This window comes from Plectropomus leopardus, chromosome 19, assembly GCF_008729295.1.
Source record: "Plectropomus leopardus isolate mb chromosome 19, YSFRI_Pleo_2.0, whole genome shotgun sequence".
Classification (NCBI taxonomy): domain Eukaryota; kingdom Metazoa; phylum Chordata; class Actinopteri; order Perciformes; family Serranidae; genus Plectropomus; species Plectropomus leopardus.
In genome coordinates this window covers 25,492,663-25,506,000 of record NC_056481.1, presented here as the reverse complement: position 1 = coordinate 25,506,000, position 13,338 = coordinate 25,492,663, and the positions used below count along the sequence as shown (strand labels likewise).

General features: G+C 40.2%; 1 protein-coding gene across 1 annotated transcript in view; it reads left to right on the top strand.

The window, feature by feature from the left end:
* The window catches only part of ca10a (carbonic anhydrase Xa), a 284,872-nt gene that overhangs the window by 261,407 nt on the left and 10,127 nt on the right, over nucleotides 1–13,338 (top strand). The window contains 2 exon segments of the mRNA XM_042508113.1: nucleotides 1,795–1,890; nucleotides 11,569–11,641. Of these exon segments, the coding sequence (XP_042364047.1) occupies nucleotides 1,795–1,890; nucleotides 11,569–11,641 (169 nt within the window).

Below are 13,338 nucleotides of genomic sequence, written 5' to 3'. Positions count from 1 at the left end.
TTAGTCAGCAAACAGAACAAATATTACTTAATAACAAGAAAGACTAACTCTGTATGCACAACTTGCTGCATTGTTTTGTTGACATGATCCCTGTCCCCAGAACAGCTCCACAATAAAACAGAACTGGACAGAGCCAACAAATCAACATGGAGGAAAGCCTAGACCTTGCTGTTCGCGTGGTGAATGTCAAGTATTTATGTGATCATGAGCTGCAAAGCCCCTTTCCTTAGGAGTAATAGGTTATTTAACAAAAGAAAAATGGTAGATCTTTTTTTTCTTTCAGAGCCAAATGTTTGGGTTATGTCAACTCCCTCATTGTTCATTTTCAACACCTTTTCGTCCCAAATTTTCACATCACTTCCATGTCTACATATCACATTTTAGGTATCTTCTGCGTTTACTGTTTACGTTCCAGAATGGTGCTACCGTGATATCGGCAAATGCACATGGTGGGATTACACCACACATGGTTATGTTTAGACAACATCAGCACATGGCAACCAACGCCGGGACATCAACGAATGGCACGGATGGTTAGGATTAGGGGAAGGAGGCACATGGTAAGGTGTAAAAAAAAAAAAAAAAAAAAACATCACATTCAAACAGTCAGAAGCAAACACCAGACTCCCGCAAGAAATTCTGTGGTTTGTTGGACCCATTCACCGCCCCTCCCTCCCGCTCTATAGAGGCCCTTGTACTCCTAATATTATGTCACTCCAGACAGTCTTTCAACCTGATGCCGTCCTGCCTTCATGCGAACGAGAAAGGTGCCATCAGCCATCCACCAGCATATAATACCACCGTGACCGTGTTCTCACCTGACATTGTCAGTTTCATGCAGACGCAAAAGGTGGAGTCACTATTCTTGCGCCAAAAGCACTGTAAAAGCAGCTGTATTTTTAAGTTCGGAATGAGAACGGGCTGGTGTCTTCATGTAAGTCTACATGATGACATGATGGCGTGATGTTACTGACATATGAAATTAAAAATAGCGTTGACTTTTGGTTTCACATGGGACACAAATTCCAGTCTCCTGGGGCAAAGTCCTGTATTTGTTTGACCCAGTAGATACAGAAAATAATTTTAATAAAGCTAGGGAAGAATTTTCAAAGAAAAAAAAAACAAGAAAGAAGCTTGGGGAAAATTATCAAAATTCCATTTTAAAAATTATGTTACAAAACGTTTTTAATTTTGTCACAAAATGGTTTCAAAACCATGAGCTCCTCTTCCAGCAGTTTCCACTTTTACTAGTTGGAAGTAGAGTGGCGCGGCCTGCCCACGTCCAAACATCATTAAAAGGCAGGAATATTTAGCAGCCAGAGTGGATGAAGCATCTGCTTTAGTGAAACATTAACCTCATGCGGGGAGATGGTTTAGCCGCTCTCACCTCGCCTGTGAGAGCACGCTGGCCTTGGATCAAATGATGACAGAATCCTCGCCTCTTTATGTCCCTCTTATTATTTCTCTCCACATCTACGCCAGCCATAAAAATGTTCCTAACACCACCTCCTTCCATTACATTGTCTGTCCCTGTGAATGCATTGGGGGGGGGGGGTCTGATCCCATATCGATTTTTCCCTTTTAAATCATCTGACATGATGTAGCAGGGAGGAAGGATTTAGGAGAATGAGATATAGATTCTCTCAAAGGGTTGTCAACTCCAAGGTTTCCACTTTTTTTGGTACTCAATGCTAAGATCAACCTTGTGCCTCTCTTTTATAATGTTTAAAAATGTTTGGCCACAGATGTCAGATATTCTCTTTGTGACATGTTCTCTCTGTGTGTGTGTTCCAGGTTCAGCTGATCCACTACAATCATGAGCTCTACACAAATTACACAGAAGCTGCTAAGAGCCCCAATGGATTGGTCATAGTGTCCATATTCATGAAGGTAAGACTCATTCATATCTGTAATAACTGTCTGCCTGCCAGTGTGTGGGCTGTATTCAATCAAGAGTTAAATTTATTTTTCGACATGGCATGACCCGGCAGCTGCTATGACGACATTTTCTATCAAGTTCCAAATCCAGCAGAAGGTTAATCACCGCAGTGAACTGGAGTTTTCCACACTCCTCTTTAGAAAGTGAATTTGAGTCACCAGCTAGAACGGCTAGACAAGAACTTGATCTAGTTTAATCAGTGTGTTTAAGCATCACATGACAGCTTCAGTATACAGTATACAGATGGGAAATGTAGTGCAAGACTGAACAGGACCTAACACTGTGTTCAGTACAGACCAAGTTTCATTAACCCCTTTGAAATTTGAAACATCACTTTACTTTACTTTTGTGCTGCTTTCAGATGCCTTTCACAGTTATCTTAATCTATAAATCCTGAGCAAATGATGCAATTTCTTTTAAAGATTTGGGGAAAAAAGGCAATGAGCAACTCAGTAAGACATTTTTCACAAATTGCAAGAAATTAGTAGATTTTGAAAAATGATATTCTAAAAACCTAGGGACAAACTATATATGCAGTTATCTTATTTAAATATTTTAAATTATACTACAGAATTATCTGTCACCTTTTCAGGATAATTTTAATTTTATTTCTTTTTTGGGACAAATTTTCAGGTAATTTTCTTGTGCTTTTTACTAATCACACATTTGGGTCATTTCTTCCTCTGTTGCTCATTCTTTCCATGTTTTTGAAAGAAATCAAGCCAGTTTGCTCAGGTTTCAAAGGGTTAATGTCTAGGGGGGAAAGTAAAACTAGCGACAGACTATATCTACAGTTATCATATCTACATAATTAAAATTAGATTGGACACATTTTTACATATTCACATCCTCACGGTAACAAGAATGCACAGGTGTCATGACTGGTTAGATATACATGAATGATCTGTTTATGAAGCTTATCCTGGTGATGATCATATTGGAATATGGTCTTTACATGAACGCAGAGAAATCGGTTTACTCACATTCCACGTATACACCCCAGTTTATTTCAGAGTTCTTCAGTTAGCACATTTAAGTTTCCCACTAACGAAATATTCTGTTTACATGCTCAAACACATAAATGGAATACTCCAAAAACATGATCATAAACGGGGTTATTCATGTCCATATAAATGCACTTATGCATACAATTATAACATATGATACTGCATGGACTATTATAGCACACCATGAGTCCTTACTACAGTTGATGATGTGAGTATATGTGAGTATTTATAATGCATTATAAGCCTCATCAGTCAACCTCTAGTTTATAACTTGTCAAGAGCATCCATAAAACACTTGGTGCTTATAATTCATAAGTCAATAATGTTTTATGACTGTTATGAAAGTGTTGTCATAAAGCATCATGAATACACTATAATTAATTATGAATGCCCTTATTATGTAATATAGATGTGGTCTTCATAGAAAGCATCATCCATATTTCTCATAATCATCAGATGAAGACTTTTTTTTTCAATGTCAACAGAATTACAGCTGTCTGAATATGAAATTTGGGGGGGGGTCTGGAGCAATCTGGAGCTAACTGACTGACTCCATGGCAACATCACTCCTCAGGTTTACATGACCCAAAAGCCCATCAGATTTATTCCAAAGGACAGTAAGAAAGAGAAAGATAATAATCCGCCTTTTTGACATAATAGCACTAGTGTTGGTAATAATATTACAGCAGCTCTGTGCCTGCTGTTCCTGTTATGACATGTCAAAATGTCTGTTGTGAAAAGGGGAATTCAGATATCCTCATTTTATTATTTTCACTACACATGATAATATCGGCATGTCATTGGTATTGGTCCATTTTGGCTTTAAAATGAATAAATATAAATTTATAGGAATCGACCAGCATGCTGATTTAAAAAATGTATGCATTTTATTTATTTTTTATTTTATTTTATTTCATTTTTCTTTACTTTTTTTGATAAAGTGAACATATGAAAATCATCAACCCTAAGTTGAAGTATTTTTTCTTATGTTGCACAATGGATGAATATTACATACATTGAAAAGCATTCTATTTCATGCCTCCATCTGCTGGTGGGCCATCACAGTAAGAGTATACAGAATGTGATGTTAGTTTCACTAAAGATGATCACTAAAATTAGTTTGGGAAAAATGGATATATCGATATCGGTATCTTTTATCGGCCAAATGAGTTGTTATATATCAGCATATCAGAAATAAGATTAAGAAGTAGCTTCACTTCTTCTGATAAAAAGCAGTATATAGCCTAGCCATAGTGTCTGTGCTATATGCTTGTAAATAAAACAGTGGAAAAGTAAAGTGAAAACAGCAACAAAGTCATACCTTAAATTTGGAATAGGGGTGAGTCAAGTTATGCTGAACATGAATGGGGTTATTTGTATGGTTTTCACTGACGTCCGTATTCAGTCTAATTGTATCGTGGGTGACTCCACTTTGTCTGATCCCATTTACCTTGAAGAGATAAAATAGGCTGATTATCTGCAGCTTGTAGCCATATATTGGTTTAAAAGAGATCTGTCAGGGGCTAAATTACCTTTCAGCACGACGGTCTCGCTGCTCCCACCCCTCTGCTCTCTTGCTCCTTCTGTGTCTTTACCTGAAATCTTCTTAACGTTCAACTCAGGAACTCACAAACAATTAGCAATCCAATTATCCTGTGGAGCAAAACAATGAGCTCCTTTTGCTTTGTGTCAGCAGTGGTGGCACTGCTCCCCCCGTCTCTTTGTTGTGTATGAGAGTTCTCCATCTTGAATGAGAAGCTCGGAGATCAGAGAGGCAGCCGACGTCCTCAGCGCCTTGCGTACCAAGGCTGAAAAGTTCAGCTGCTAACTGCTAATTAGCTCCCCAATGTCAATGGGACCATCATTTAGTCTTGAGGAGACAGAGGAAACAGTGACCTAGGTCAGCCCTCCTCGACCCCCCCCCCCCTCCAGCCAGCAGAAGAGTGTGTCAGAGGAGGTATGAGAGAGGAGCCGGGCTTTGGAAGTGGAGTGCTGCAGGTGTTGGCGAGTACAACAGCCTGATGAAATGGCCCTGTAACAGCAGCATGCAGCTCTGCGCTGCTGTCGAAATCTGTCAAAGGAAAAAATACAATGCGGTGTAGAAACATATTTATTGCATCTTATTAAAGGCACCACACATTTTATGAACACAATAGCAAAGTCCAGAGTCCATGGTTTGAAAAGTAGAAGCCCCATTCGTTGTCTGACTGTTGCACCACTGAGACTCGACTAGACAAACTCACCCAACCACTGGATGTTCTTTTGATGCATGCCGTTAATGTAAGCAAAAGCAAGTTTTTCTGTGGTCACCAAATCTTTCCAATACACCTTTGAGATTAAACATTCCAAAGAGACAAATCTAGAGAACTCCTTATTATAACAAAAAGAATTTGAAAATATTGTCCAGTACTTTCTAAGTGTGATATTGTAGGACACTGGAATTTCTTGAGTTTCTTGAAGACGTCTAATCTCTCATCCAAACAGCCTCTTCAATTCTAACCAGAGTGGTTGGAGTTGAAGGCTTTAAACATTGTGTGGGTTTAGACCCTTCGAGAGTCATTAATGTCACATGTGAGTTCTGAGCTCACATATGACTTCAACAACTCTCTACAGGTCCACAACCACTCAGGGTTTAAAGCCTGCGACTTCCAGCCAGTCTGGTTAGAACTGAAGAAGCCTCTCAGATGAAAGATTGAACGTCTTTAAGAAACTGAAGCAATATCGGTTGCCTGTGATTTAGCACTTAATGTTACCATGACCTGGAGGACTGAGATTGTTCACCAGCTCTTCGGTGCTTAGTTGATCCGTTTGTGTTAAGCTTTGAATATCCAGAATGACAGTGTTTAAAATGCATTGCAGTTGTGCTAATTCATAAGCAGTGAAGTTCAGGGAAGACCATTTTGTTCATGCCCACATGAGGAGAAAAAAAACAAAAAAATTTTAAAGAAGTTTAAAAAATCACGCTCACACATGCACTCACCTGCCACACACACACAGCTGCACTCCAACTGGTTTCCTACTAATATCTCTGCTTCTGTCTTAATCGTGTTTCACCAGGTCAGACTCTTCGGTAGTAGCACTGAGCAGACAGGCGGTAATTAGCCACATCTTTCTTGGAGCAGAGGCTCACTTCGCTCACTTTTCAGTGACTCATGCCTTCCAAGGCCTTGTCACATTTCCGATCGCATCGCTCTGACTCACAATGTCAGGAGGGGCCCCCATTCTAGGCGTTGAGTCGTGAGGCACCATCAAGGACTGCAGTGGGTGAATGCCGCTATGTGGGGACCTCGGTGGAAACCACGCGCACAATAGAGAGATACTGAGCAGGGTTTCGCTGTGACTGTAAGGCCATTTCGCTCACTGATTCACTCATTGAGCTGTCGAACGAGGAAACAGAAAGAAATATGTGAATCTTCAAGATATGTCTGGTCTGATCAACATTATGGTGCTAAGTCTGTACTTTTTTCACACCTAATGTGTGAACTTTCCTGGAATAGAAGAGATGATGGACATGAGAGAGACAGAAACAGGAAACGTAGTGAGCAGCATGAGTGGCTGGTAAAGGCATAATGCCTGCCTGAAGAGCACAGGGAACAGGTCAAAGACTAAGTAATTTCAGTTGCAGAGCGGGGAGGGGGAGGACGAGCACATCTCTTTTTAATCACTTCGCCCAAAGACATCCCGACAATTAGAGTTGTGTGAAGTCCACCGAGCATGAGTGAGGGATAGATGGAGTGAAGAGGAAGGCAGAGAGGAGTCAAAGAAGGGCGCGGGGGTGGATGTGAAGTGTGAGGTGCTTCCTTCAGCTATTAGCAGGCATGTCTCAGAAGTGGGAGCAGTCCGAGGAGCGCTGAACAATGGAGTCGGTCAAGCAGAGTAAGAGTGGAGTTAAGAATTAAAAGTGGCTCTGCAGCTTTTGGGGCGCAGTTAATTTGATGCAGTTTCAATAGATTTTCACTCAAGTCTCTAGTCTTTGACAGAGATGACTGAATCATCATGGTGGTGTGGTTTGACAGGAATTGTTGACTATATTTTACCTTACACAGTATTCTAAGAATTGTGTCCGTATTGCAAGGTTTCACCCGGACCTATTCAGTGGTTCTACATTCACCCCTCAATTCTACCAGCAATGTGTGGATGTTTTGCTCTGTCCTCCACGTGACTCTATATTCCACCGGGAGCGGGAGCATCTCTGAGCGTTTCATAAGTGAAGCACCCTGCAGGCTGATACTGTAGACTTAATTAGATTTTGCGATTCTTGTGATTCTGCCATGGCTGAATCGGCTACATATACAAATGATTTCCTTTTCTGTCTGTTTAAATCACGTTTATTGATGTTTTACCCACTTTGTTGTGCTGCAGCCTACAGTCCAGCCAGGAACAAAGGAGATCAAAGAATTCTGGCTGCGTACAAGTCAACGAACATGTTCATCTTGATAATAATACAGATCAGTAAAAATAAATCCAGTTAAACATGGAATAGATGGAGGATTTGTGGCTGTGTTTTAGTTAAAAACATATCCATCTTAACAGTTATACAGATGAATAATTAATAATTAAATTATGAATGAAACAGATACGTAGAAGATTTTAACTGTGTTTTTTGTTAAAAACACAGTGCTGTTCTTAATTATGATCTACTTTCTGTCTATTTCATGTACAGTGGCTGTTAACAGGAGCATTAACTCTCCTGCTGGACAGAATACAGAGGGCTGGTGGAGGGAGAAGGATTAGATACTGTTGATGTGAAGTTTTAGTGAAACATGATCCAGAGTCCGTGCAAGGCGTTTTATTTTGAAAATTGACTGGATGTACCGCTACTTGACTTCCTGCCAGGTGCGATCTGCTCTGTGCATCTTGACGTGGCTGCTGCATGGATCTATTATAAATCTGGATACAGCCGTGGGGACGGGGCCTCATTCATTCCTATGAGAGCTGTTCAGTGGCGCATGAAGCAGAGAAAACTCTTTTTCCGGGTTTAGAAAAGTGTAAAATACCCAGATCTACTGGCCCATAGAGCATGCGTAGAAGTGAATAATGACAGCCAAATGCGGCCGAGTGCAGCCGAGTGTACCCGAGCATTGACTCCGACTCACTGGCTCGCTCACACAAGTTACCCGAGTTAAGTGCTCGAAGCGAACAGCGCTCGTTCATGAGCGCTCCTCTCATAGTAGCTTAGCTTATTAGCAACAGCAGCTAATCGGCGGTATAACGACAGCGGTGCTGTCGGTTTTAATATTCACGTGATAATGATATATTTATCTCTCTCTACACACACAAACACACACACACACACACACACAAATATACATACAACTTATCAGGGAATCACATCGTGATCACGAGCGGAGAAATTAAATTAACAGAATCAAAAAGTGTTGTGCCCACAAAAATATAATAAAAGGTGGTGCCTTGTAATATTGCAAATTTTGTAATATAGCTCAACTTTAAGTAAATACTATGTTCGGTACCTTTTAGTAACTGTCACTAGTGCTCCGCGCTGCTCACTGATAACCGGTAGTTTGAATACAGACCGTAGACTGTATAAATGGTCTCTGATACAGACACGGTAAGACGTCCATATTACAGCTTTACCACCAACAGCGTATGGATGTGTTGTAAAATGGTAAAAATTATGAATTATGATTCAAAAAAATCCATTACTACAGTTGGCATGAAGCCTGTGTTGTGTCAGGGACTCCAAGAGTTACATGCGTGTTCACGCGGTAGAGTCCCGCAGGTCCTATGCGTGTTCATTTTATGTCTGGAGAAATACCGAATTCCAAATCTTTATTCATAAAATGGCGCATTTTACGTCTTTAGGACTTAATGTTTTTGATAATGGCTATTAAAAAATGCGTTCAGAAAAGTCAACATGTCTCAAAAAAAATTATCCAGTGATTTAAGGAGGTCTCTTTCCCAATGTTAAGGCAAATGGGGAAAAGTCTTTCTGGGCCAGTGTGCATCACGTGATGCCGTAATTCCACTTTCGCCCCCCCCCCCCCCCACACACACACACACACACATCATGATTATGGGGAATATGATAGACAATATGAGTATAATATGAGGCCAAATCTGACACTTGATAAGGTGCCGGGTGACAAGTCATTCACTTGCCAAAGCCACAACCTTTCCCCAACCCTAGTCTAGGTACCATGTATAGAAAGTAGGGGTGTGAATCATTGGTTTCATCACCATACGATATTATGCGATACTTTGGACAACGATACATATTTGCTGATATTACAAAAAATACCCCAATACAATTTCGATTTGATTCCGTTTTGGAGCCTGCGATCGATATGGACCTATATTATCTGATCATTTAACACAATTGGTTACAGGAGAAGCTGCCACCCGGCTTTTGTTTACATATGATGTGCGCCCTCTGTTGACTCACAGTTTCTCCAAAAACAAAACATTTCCACACTGATGATTTTTTCCAGAGTCAATAATAGTAATATATCCTCATCATCTTTCTCCCGGCTGCTCGCCATCATCTGCTGGACGCTCTGTTATGGTGACACAGAATGTCAAATAAGGACATGTCTGAAAGAGGATGATATGGATCGATGTTTACATTTTGCATCGATGTTACGTGATCATTGCTCATTTAATCGATATATCGATGCAGATCGATGTATCGTTACACCCCTAATATAAAGTGTATATAAAGCAAGAATTTTACCAGTCCACCATCATTGTGTGGTTAAATACAGCTGATCTTCATAGTACACTTATGCTAATCTTCTGTAACAGGATTTCTATCCTCAGCGACTGTGGATGTTTTTGCAGCATGTGTTTCCAGGGCAGCTAATGTTAAATCTACACAATAAACAGCTCCCAGTCATTCACACCATGGAGCAGTTCAGATGCTTTTGTGCTGTTAGGCTCCTTCCATTGTCAGCAGCCCCTTTTTTACCAATTAGCTGACCACTTCCTGTAGTCGTGTGCTCTGTAACAGCCTCAGTGTCCTAATACCCTGCACCGCTGCTACAAAGAAATGTCATCTTAATTCTTATCTGCTGTTCTTTCAACCGTCCACTTTTGGGGAAACTGGAAAATGTTGAACAACTGGTTACAAGCAGAAAAACCATTTGTACATCTGTGAGCCAGATGGCTGATTCCAAGAGACACATGAATTTAGTTCAGTTATACACTCCTCTTTGTAAACACTACCTTATCAATTAATATCAACACTTATGTACAGGACTTGGCCATATGGTTAAATACAATATTGCAATAATGATTTAAATATTTTTTGTCAGTGTTATGTGTGTATGCAAAAATCACATACAGTGATGTTAAAATGCAATTGTCCATTTCCTCTCTGGTGGCAAAATAGCTGTGGAGTGGATCAACATTGCAGTTTCACTGGCAATGATCTTGTACCGTTCAACTCTAATATAATAAAACTTAAATATAATAAAAAAGTAATGTAAGGACCAGATGTGTTAGCTCCCAAGAATCCTACAAATGTGCCAAAATCTGAGAAATGTTCTCCCAGAAACGTCCTAAAAACCTAGAAATGTCCTAAAATTGTACACATGACAAAATATCCTAGAGATGTCCTGTAATGCTAGAAACTCCTTAAAATCCAAGAAATCCCAGAAATCCCTAGAATCCCAGGCACGTCCTAAAACTTGAGAAATGTCTTAAAATCCAAGAAATGCCCTTAAATCATTGTGTCATGTCAAAAAAATTAAAAAATTAAAAATTAATTAAAAAAAAAAATTACCTAAAATCCTAGAAGTGTCCTAAAATCCTAGACACATCCCAAAACTTGAGTAATGTCCGAAAATCTGAGAAAGTCCTAAAATCTGAGGAATGGCCTTAAATTTCGAGAAGCGTCCTAATATACTAGAAATGTCCTAAAATGCTAGAAATGTCCTGAAATCCAAGAAATGTTTTAAAGTCCTAAAAACTTCCAAAAATCAGAGAAATGTCCTAAATTCTAGACATGTTCTAAAACTTGAAAAACGTCTCTAAATGCTAGAAACACGCTCCTCTTTGTAAACACTACCTTAACAGTTGACATAAGCACTTATGTGTAAGACTGTAATGTATGTGTGCAAAAATGTATGCAATAATCAGATATAGTAAAGTTAAAATGCAATAGTACATTTCCTTTCTGGCGGGAGGGAAAAGCCGAAATATCTTTGGAGTGGAAGATCACACATTGCAGGGTCACTGGAAATGATCTTGTAGCGTTCAGCTCCGATATAATAAAACTTGTTTCCATTATAAAGTCATGTAAGGACCAGATGTATTAGCTCTTTAAGAAGATGGATCCTTTTTTGTCATGGCAGCAGTGTGTGTCTGTGAGCTGTATTTAATGGTTTCTTGCAAACAGTGGGGGCCTTTGTTTTCCAGAAGGCAAAGCAGCAGTGCAAGAGAGTGTGTGAGCGTCTGACTGTGCAAAATACATCAGTGGGTTTAGACGTTTCATGGGCATTAAAGGTGATAGATTAAAAAATACACTTGCCTTATCCTTTAAAGGACTGAACTGAGTGGATTCAGTTTAGTTAAGTTTAATTTGATATGGGCTCTCAATTTATGTCATGTCCTTTTTTTAAAAAAAAATTCCTTTTTTCCTCCTTCTTCTCTCTTTTAATCCAGATTGCTGAGACGTCGAACTCCTTCCTGAATCGAATGCTGAACAGAGACACCATCACGAGAATAACATATAAAAGTAAGTGCGCAGTCGTGTAAATGTCTAGACATTTCTATTAATTAAGCTTGAAACACTGATAAATATATGATTATGATAATTCAAAATATAGTTGTTAGGAAGTTTTTAGGACACTTCAAGTATTTTATAATGTTGGGGGGGGATTTGGCACCCCGCCAGTGACCACATTTGGCCAGCAGCACTGTAAATTGAGTATTACTGTCTTAAAGCATCATTATTTCAGTTAAAAGTGCTAATTGAGAGCATTCTGCAGGATGTGGATAGTGTGATGGCTGCATGGGAACTCCTGATAGCTGAAAGAATGTGTTGTTGAGGCAGCGTGTTAGGCAGCAGTCGACAGCTGCTCTCCAGAGGTTTCCCTCTGCCAGCCTGCCATGCTGGAGAGGCGGCATCGGCGCGGAGATCGCCCAAGGCTAGCTTGAAAAAAGAGACAAATAATTGGATTAATGGGGGGATCAACGAGTGGCTGGATAAACACACTGACCCCTTGTGGCTAGGAGGAGTCTCGGCGGTACCACGCAGAGCAGGAGGCTGCAGGCGAGGGGCAGGCGGGGGGGGCTACCTCCGGGTCCAGCTGGAGGAACTGGAGAGGAGCATGGATTCTGACAGCTGTCAAAACTCCCTCAGATACACTGTCTCTCACATGCTGACTCACACACATGCACACACAGTCGCACATCGCCCCCTCATGCTTATGAGTCCTTAGGCATATCCCTCAGTCAATAATGCTGCCAGCTTTTTTATAGCACATATGTACACACATGCAAACACAGAGACGCATACACTCCATCCAAAGACAATGATTGTATTCCAGCACATGATCAAAGATCAGCAGCAGAGCTCCTCTTCACATGCCGAGAGGATCAGAGGAGATTTTTTATGGGGATTTTCTCAAATTAAGCCTATCATGCTTATTACTTTTTTAAAAATTAATAATCTTTTGATTCATACTGTTTACAGGTTGCAGCGTTTAACAGTGATGCAAAGCTCAGTTGAAATAGCACTAACGCTGCAGTGGTCCACCACGGTGACCTCATTACAATAGGCAGTCCATTTGTCAACGGAGGCCCAGCAGATGACAAGTTGTTGAGAGCGTGTTACTGGAGTGTGAAGAGGAAGAGGTAGAGAGTTGCAGTCTGTCTAATTAGCGTCCTGACAGTGGAGACAGTTTGGATAAAAGAGGTTTTGTGCTGCAACACCAACAGCCTGTCATTCACAGAACAGTAAATGATATGTGAAATAAGAAGTGAGAAAATGTGTTATGAAAGATGAGCTCAGTGCTTGATGAGCAGTGGGTGGTGAGTTTACAGCCCGCACGCTAAAGAGGAGGATGTAATAGGTAAACTCGCAGCCTCCAAGGAAAATACCCAGTTTCTTACGACCAGACAGCAACAAGATCATCTGTGTATCTGCAGCTGTCTGACATTACTCGTCTTTTTGCTACTTCACTACACCGTTTTATAGGACATTTCTATCATTGTAGAACATTTATTAGGCTTTTACGACATTTCTAGAATTATAGGACGTTTCTTGGATTTCATGACATTCCTGGGATTTTAGGATATTTTTAGGATTTAAGGACATTTGAAGGATTTTCGGACATTTTTAGGCTTTTAGGACATTTTTAGGCTTTTAGGACATTTCTAGGATTTTAGGACATTTGTTGGATTTCAGGACATTTTGGGGATATTAGGAAA